Below are 8,414 nucleotides of genomic sequence, written 5' to 3' on the forward strand. Positions count from 1 at the left end.
ATCAAGGAAACTAGGGTAGAGACTAGGGCCGGCTCTTTACTTTATGCCTCCTCCCTTTTGTCTAACTTAGTAGGCCGAAGCCTACATTCCAACAACTTACTGTTTGTGAACACCTATATGGTTTTAGTTGGAAATCAAGTGATCACGGGCTCATACTGTGCAGGACCATATATGAATGTTACTCTGAATCTAGTTAGGTTTATAATAACTAAGCAGTTTTAATTATAAGTTCATGTTGATATTGGTTTGAAAGTTGTCCAGGATGATTGTTTTAATTCAAATTGTTGTTCTTTCACAATAAACCTTGATTTTTTCAATTCCGGCTTGGTGTCTTCAAATCCCAAAATGCATACACGTTTTTGTGGGTGAAAATGTTGCATTTTTTCTTATTTTGTGTATGAAAACTGATTTTCACATACTTCAACTTTGAACCTTAGCATCCATTGATCCTAGTATTTGAGATCTAAAAAGAATCGAAGGTGAAGGCATACGCTACTCCAAACACTACTAAATAGGGTTGTTCATCGGTTGACATCCAATGAATGTGATGGGAACTGAACCGATCAAATCATCCATTGGATGTTGGATTTTTCCAACCGATCCAATGGATGATTGGATCGGTTCGGTTCCAATCACATCCATTGGATGTCAACCGATGAACAGCCCTACTACAGAGATATGGTATGGAAATGGAGAGGGCAGAAAGATCCACACACAAAAAAGCAAATATCTGGACTGTATTATGTTATAAGAGATCACTAGATTGAAGCAAATCTTATTACTCACACAAGCCGACAAATACAAGATTGTCCTAAAGTGACTAACAAGATAACAAAAAAAGGAACATGGAAATTCTTCGAAGACAGACAAATGACTCCAGTGGAGATGGGGATGAGGAGCAAGAAAATGACTTACAAATGATTGATGTTCAATTGAAACCTTTTTTTTGTAACCTTTAAGAAGAGGAATTAACAAAAATTCAATGAACTTGTATTCATTCAATACAACACAAGGCTACAAAGGCGCTTTAAACCTCTTGCGGATAACAAATCTTTGGATCATATTTTGTTGAGAGATGTGGAAGAAAATGATGACTCGATGATTCCAACTGATGTCGAGCTTCAAGAGTTTATGAATGCAAGCCATGGTCTCCATTGGTCACATCCAAGGTTTAAAAGATGGAAGCAAGCCTCGAGGCATTTTTCCTCAATGAGGCAAGGCGTAAGCCTCAAGGCGGTCCAATGCATAAGCCCCGAGGCAAAAATATACATACACCAAAATATTAGGGCCATTAGGCTTTGGCTTTTATTTTTTTAAATAAAAAGACTTTTACCATAAATAGAAGCACTACTACTAACATAAAGCTTATAAAAGAAAGTCAAAGAAACCATGAGCAAAGCAGATCATCTGAGGCATAGATCATCTGAAGCGTAGAACATCTTAGGTGTACGCCTCGACACCGTGTCATGCCTCATCGAACCGCCTCACTAAACCAAGGCGCAAGCCTCGTCCATGGTCCAAAAGGCACCATGTCACCTCAAATGATTTTAAAGACCATGGCCATATGTGCAAGAAGCAACGAAAAGTAATGTTGAATTGAGGCCAAGTACAAGGAGTTAGAGGGCGCACTACAACGATGATGTCAATCAAGTTGGAGATGAAGGGAAGATGACCTAGATGAATGAGTGAATGTTAAATGATGTTGACTCAGATGTTGAACTTGCGGACTGGGATCAGTCCGTTCATGAACTTTATGATTTGATGTTGAAACTTTATGCTTTTAATGTATTAAATATGGTTACATATAATATATATATATATAATATATTAAAAACTATATCTATGAATATATACATGTGTATATATAGAAATAAATACTTTTATTTGTTCCACGAACCGCTACGTTTTTTCCACTATAACCACACTTCATAATGAAGGATCGAATTAAAGTTTGTTAAATAAAGAAGTGGCCACAAGATCGAAGGAGCTTTGCCCAATGCAATCTCTCTCTCTATAATCAGTATTCGAGCTAAGAACATGAAAAATCATAGAGATTCCATCAACCGGACAAAATCATCTGCTGATATGTCCCTATCTTTGCAACAGACTTGCATATAGAAGAAGGCAGCAAGCACAAATTCTTACCATAAGCATCATTGAGAAATTGTGTCCACGTAAAGCAGTTAGAAACAATTGAAATCTACTGATATTTGTTGCACAGTTTTCAGTTCAGAAAAAATTGCAAGAGATTGGCCTTCCCTGTTAAGGGAAAGTGGATGTGGAAGTATTTAAGCTCCAAACCACTCTATATCATTATGTCTTTACTTTTCAGCATTTATTACTTTATTCATTTGATACGTGTTTATCGAAATTGTATACTTTTCACTTAGCATTTTCCATACCGTTTACATACTTTCCAAAGAACCCCCTACCCCAAAAATAAGTAATTGGACACTCTATAATCTATCAGAAAAGAATTCGAAGGTCTTTCAAGAAAGGAAGAAATGCAATCAGTATTTCCACAATTATTAAAAAAAACATTCACAATTAATATCCGGTATGTGAAAACAGCTTGTAAAAATAAATAAATACGGCAGAAATCAAGTTTCCACACACAATTAGAGACTACCTGTTCCCGAATTCTACTAACAAACATCTTGACATCTGGCTTCTCCAAGCATATTTGCCCTCTATTAAGATCACAGCTATCAGCATTGTAAGAGCCTTCCACATGACATCTTTTTTCCTGGATTTTAACATGTGCATTATTACTTATCAACACTTAAAGATCCAAATTTAGGATGCTGAAAATAAACATGCAATTACTCCAGTTGAAGTGGATTCATCCTATGAATTTAGTTTTTCTTTTCTACCATAAGCCAATTTATAAAGCCTCATGCATAAATAAAACCTATAGAAGCTCAGAACATAGTAATAATCAATTCAACAAAGCTTTTATCACAAAATAGATGGAGACTAGTAAAACTAATTAACAATGCATGTGACTGGAATCTGCTTAACAGGCACCACAATGGCTATTGGCATATTGGATTTATTTCTGCAATGCCACAATCAAAACCACAGAGATTTTGATGTTTCCATAGAAACTTTTCGATTTTTTTATAGACTGGAAAAAGAAAGGGAGAAAAATGACAGTTCCATTGACAGTTCTGAAAAACTTCAGTTTTTTTTATGTTATACATTTTTACATGATCCCATCTCAACTATCACCATATTCGCGAACCATGATAATAACACCAAATAGACTAGCCCCCATACATCAATTTAGATATTAGTAATGACACAATGACAAATCACATGGAAACAACTAAAAACCAACAGTATATTACTCACATAATGAGCAGCAATGATCTGCATAAGAATTCGAGCTTCACCATTCAAATTTTGCTTGTCGGGGAGTCCCTTAACACAAACATCACACCTGAAAAATACCATTAAATTTTTTATAAAAATAAAATAAGAAGGGCACAAACAAGAAAAAGAAAAAACCACAAGGGTTATGGTGTAGTGGTTGAGGTCTTGGGTATGTGGTGGAATATCCCATCTGCCCAGGGTTTGATTCCAGGCGTACACAAAAAATGTGGACAGTGAGATTCCAGGCGTACACAACAATTGTGGACACTGAATTTATCAAGGCTGATTTCTTACAATCACAATTTGTCAGGATTAGTCCAGGCATAGCTTGGGACGCCCTTTCAAAAAAAAACAAGAAAAAGAAAATGATAAAAAAATTTAATAACAAATAATCAAGCATCATGAGAATCGAAAGAAATCATTTTTAATCCAAAGATCCATCTTCCGGTCTGCTTCTAGATATTAGGAGGTGGGAAGGTTTAATATCCCACATGATAAGCCACATCTTCAATTAGGATTGGTCAAATGGGTCTTGTTTGATTTGGTCAAGTAGTGGGTTAGTTATTTGAATTAGTAATCCTTAGGGTTAGGGGAAACGGTTGTCTTGTTAAGTCTTATTTGTATTTAAAATCTGTTTATGACAGTAGCAGAAGGGAAACAAAAAAATTAAAAGGTTATCTCACCTCAACAGAATTTCATTTTCTGTAATTTCTTAAGCTTTAGTTGGGACACTATCAGTGGTATCAGACCATAACTTTCATGGCAACTAATAAGGAGAGAATTGAAAAGTTGGATGCATGTCTGGGAGGAATTTAAAACCAGGTCAGCAAAATGGAGTTGGGTGTTGTCAACAAGCTTTGCCAGATGGAGGAAACCATCCAAAGCTTGCTGATGCTCTACTCTCCCAAAATAAAACCACAAACAAGAACAACGAGATCGTTTTCCCTATAACAAAGACCATAACTCGGAAGATGCTGATGGGAGAAGGCCATATTCTCATCGGAAGTAGCTAAATTGGAGTTCCTCACTTTTCCGGAGATGATCCTATAGAATGGTTGACAAAAGTGGGACAATATTTGAGTATCAAAAGACGTCGGAGCCATAGGCCTTTTTCCATCTTGAAGGGGGAGCTAATCAATGGTAGCAATGGTTGCGTCGTGCCTTCCAAGAAGATGGTAAGGAAGTCATGTGGACAAGCTTTCAAGACGAGCTATGGGCAAGGTTGTCCTACCAGATGTGAAGGCTTTAATGAAGCCTTATCGTGGGTTACGCAAATCGGCTCCTTACACGATTACTAAAAAACCTTCGTAAGGCTGGGCAATCAAGTTCATAGTTGGACATCGAAGGCACTAATAGGGGCATTCATGGGAGGCCTCAACTCGAGAATTGCTTTAGGCATTAGAATTTATAAACCGAAATCATTGAAGGAAGCTATTAGCCATGCGCAAATGAAGGATGAACAACTAGCGGGTCAACAGAAACTCACACGGCCATTCAATTGTTCCACTTCCGATGCTCGCTCACCAACAGAAGCCAAATCAGCTTCGTCCATTAAGAGGTTCACCGGGGAAGAGATGCAAACACGACAAGCTCAAGGCATTTGTTTTTAATTGCAATGACCAGCTCACTCCAGGTCATAAATGTCATGGACCTCAATCAATGCTACTGGGACGTGTCAATACTCATGGAGTACCGAAGACCTATGCTGTTATATCGGTCAGAATACGAAATATCGGTAAGGACCGATATTCGATATATCGGTTATATCGGTGATATATCGGAAATAGCGGTTAACATAATATTTCTTAGAATTATATATATAATATGCATTAATTAGAGTTTAGAAGTCTGAAGACTTAAGTTGAAGTCGAAGTGTGAAGAAAAGTCGAGACTGAAGACTGAAGAAGTCGAGACTGAAGTGTGAAGAAGAAGTCGAGACTTGAAGTCGAAGTCGAAGTCTGAAGACTGAAGTTGAAGTCGAAGTGTGATTTGTGAAGAAAAAGTCGAGACTGAAGTTGAACGTGAAGAAGTTGAGACTGAAGTTGAACGTGAAGAAGAAGAAGAAGACATTGTGGAAAGATTCAGACCTAATTTAAGTTATCAGCCCAAAAAATCGCTAAATATCGCTAAAAATCGCTAAATATCGGAAAATATCGCTAAAAATCGCTAAATATCGGAAAATATCGCTAAAAATCGCTAAATATCGGAAAATATCGCCGATAATATCGTTCCCGATATTTTGACCGATATTTGAGTTCCGATTTTTTTTTTTTTTGGAGCGATATCCGATATATCGCGATTTTAACAGCATAGCCGAAGACCAGACGACTCCGATGAGGAAAAAGAAGAGGACCCTCTTGAAGTCAAGGTTCCTCTCCAAGCGGAAGGTAGTGATAAGCCACATCTTCAGTTAGGGATAGGTCAAAGTAGTAGGTTAGTTATTCGAGTTAGTAGTCCTTAGTTACAATTAGGGGAACAGTTGAGTGTTCTTAAGTCTTATTTGTATTTAAAGTTTATTTATGACTGCAGTAGAAGGGGAAGGAAAAAGTTAAAAGTCTATCCACACCTCAAGAGAAATTAATTTTCTACAATTTCTTAAGCTTTAGTTGGGACTAGGGGTGTAAACAAGTCGAGCTTTTAATGAGCTACTCGAGCTCAAGATAATAATTATCAAGCTCGAGTCAAACTCGAACACGAAATAGAGCTCGCTTAACTTAACAAGCCGAGCTCCATAACGCCAATGTTCGACTCGACTCGTTTGAAAGCTTGATTAAACTTTACAAATTAAGTCAAACCAAACCGAGCCATTGGAGCATATACTTTTTTGAGCGAAACATACTTGTATGTTTACAAATTATACAATCAAAACATAAAAATCATCGAGCTTGAGTAAATAAACGACTTAATTGATCTCTAATTCGAGCTTATAAATGAGCATTGAGCTCAAGCTCAAATATTGAAAAATATTAGAGCTCGATCCCGACTTTAAAAAAGTTAATTGAGCTCGAGCCTGATATTGTTTTTCCAAGTTGAGCTCGAATGACCTGCTACTCGACTCAGCTCGTTTACACCCCTAGTTGAACCCTATCACCACACTTGGTATGAAGCAGAGATGAATTACGACTTTTCATTACCAATGCAGACGATGGCATGAAATTGCCCATAAATATTTTAACATTACCTACCGGTACACTAAAAACATAGCCGCCTCTTTTGGAGTAATGACTGCCATGGATGTATATTTTTTTCAAAAAGTTGAGCATATATGTCATGAAATTTAGCAAATATTCGGCATATCCAATAAGGTTGGAATATAGTCAATATTTAATGTAAAATATACAATGTGTGATACAAGACATATCGGTGTAGATACAATCATGAAAAACAGAAGAAGAAAAAATTGTCGTGAGAGAGAGAGAGAGAGACAAAGAGAGAAAAAGAGAGTGCATAATGTGAACCAAACTAAACCAATCAAACAAAGCATATTCCACTCGAAAGTAGGGTCTAGGGGGATGGGATGTAGGAAAACTATCCTTTACCCTAAAGGGCATAAATTGAATAAATATCTCGTATTTAATCAAAGAAAAAACCCACTAAATATATACAACAATCCCACTTTATTTTTCTCTACTACCTATGTAGGATGCACTAGAACACTCTTTTCCACACGCCCCCCTTAAGATGTTGAAAAGGTATTCACCATTCAGACACAAAATTCTAAAACTCTGAACTACTTAACCCTTTGTTGAGTATATAAGCAAACCGGCCATGTGTAGAGACGTAAGTTGTATATATTGTCCAATTTTCATTGACAAAGAGCCTGTCAATCTCAATATGTTTCATCAATCATGTTGCACTGGTTGTGAGCTATGTTTACTATAGCCTTGTTATCACAATAGTGTTTCATAAGGCCATCCCACTTGACCTTTAAATTTTCTAGAACAATTATTGATCATAGTAGTTAACACACCTCGAGCGAGTACACCTCAGCATTGCTCTATACTCTACTTCAACACTACACCATGATACCATATTTTGTTTCTTAGTCCTCCATGTCACGAGATGTCCATCAAGAAATGTTCAATCACTGGAGGTCGATTTTCTGTCAATTGACTCACCATAATCAAAAAAAATATGCTTCTAGGCCAATACTCCATTTCCTTTTGAAAAGGATAACTCTATGCTCTATGTAGTGTTCTTGTCAAATATTGCAAAACTCAAATGAATGTCCTTTACATTGTGCATTGTAAGAATATGTGCAGAAAGGAGAGTTTCAAGCATATATACTAGAGAAATGGTCCAAGTCTGGCCGATATGGACTCCAACAGAACCCCTCCAATGGTAGCTAGATGGACACAGATTGTCCCATAGTGTCGAGCGAGCTAGCTAGAGTTTCGAAGCCCTAGAGTGGCAGACCTTGCTCTGATACCCTGTGAGAATATGTGAAATCCCCAATCACTCTCTAAAAGAGCCCTTGAGGAGAAAGGAGAGGTCCCAACATTTACGCAGAAGAAATGGTTAGTCGATGTGAGACTCCAACATGCATAAATTTATTGCCCACATTTGTTGTACGCAGCATTTTGCCAAGTGTGACGGAGATAAATGGGCCTCCACACCAACCATTGATGAATTTCTTTATGGCTACGTAACCTTCTGGGTGAGATTGGATTCAGYCAGTCGAAACCAATGCATTTATGGTGTGACAATGAGGCAGCAATTCATATTGCAAACAATCCAGTGTTTCATGAGAGGACGAAACATATTGAAGTAGATTGTCACTTCATTCGGGAAAAGCTAGAGGATGGTTCTATCTCAACTCCCCATATTCGAACCAGGGATCAATTAGCCGATGTCTTCACAAAAGCACTACCCGGGAGTCGAATCACTTATATTTGTAGCAAGCTGGGCATGATCAATATCTATGCTCCAGCTTGAGGGGGAGTGTTAGAATATATTGTAAATATATTATGTCTGTTTAGGGTTTCTGTTGGGCCGTACGGGCCTTTGCTTATTTGGGTTTGGGTTTCTTATTTGTGTCT

General features: G+C 37.4%; 1 protein-coding gene across 4 annotated transcripts in view; it reads right to left on the reverse strand.

Annotated features, from left to right (window-relative positions):
• LOC112502888 (ATP-dependent DNA helicase Q-like SIM) overlaps positions 1–8,414 on the reverse strand; it is a 53,661-nt gene that overhangs the window by 6,876 nt on the left and 38,371 nt on the right. For all 4 annotated transcript variants that reach the window (XM_025106906.1, XM_025106905.1, XM_025106907.1 and 1 more), the window contains 2 exons: positions 3,355–3,442; positions 2,630–2,746 (listed from right to left, as the gene is read on the reverse strand). In XM_025106906.1, the coding sequence (XP_024962674.1) occupies positions 2,630–2,746; positions 3,355–3,442 (205 nt within the window). The remainder of the gene's footprint in view (positions 1–2,629; positions 2,747–3,354; positions 3,443–8,414) is intronic.

This window comes from Cynara cardunculus, unplaced genomic scaffold (assembly GCF_001531365.2).
Source record: "Cynara cardunculus var. scolymus isolate 2C unplaced genomic scaffold, CcrdV1 Un_Scaffold_2128, whole genome shotgun sequence".
Taxonomy (NCBI): domain Eukaryota; kingdom Viridiplantae; phylum Streptophyta; class Magnoliopsida; order Asterales; family Asteraceae; genus Cynara; species Cynara cardunculus.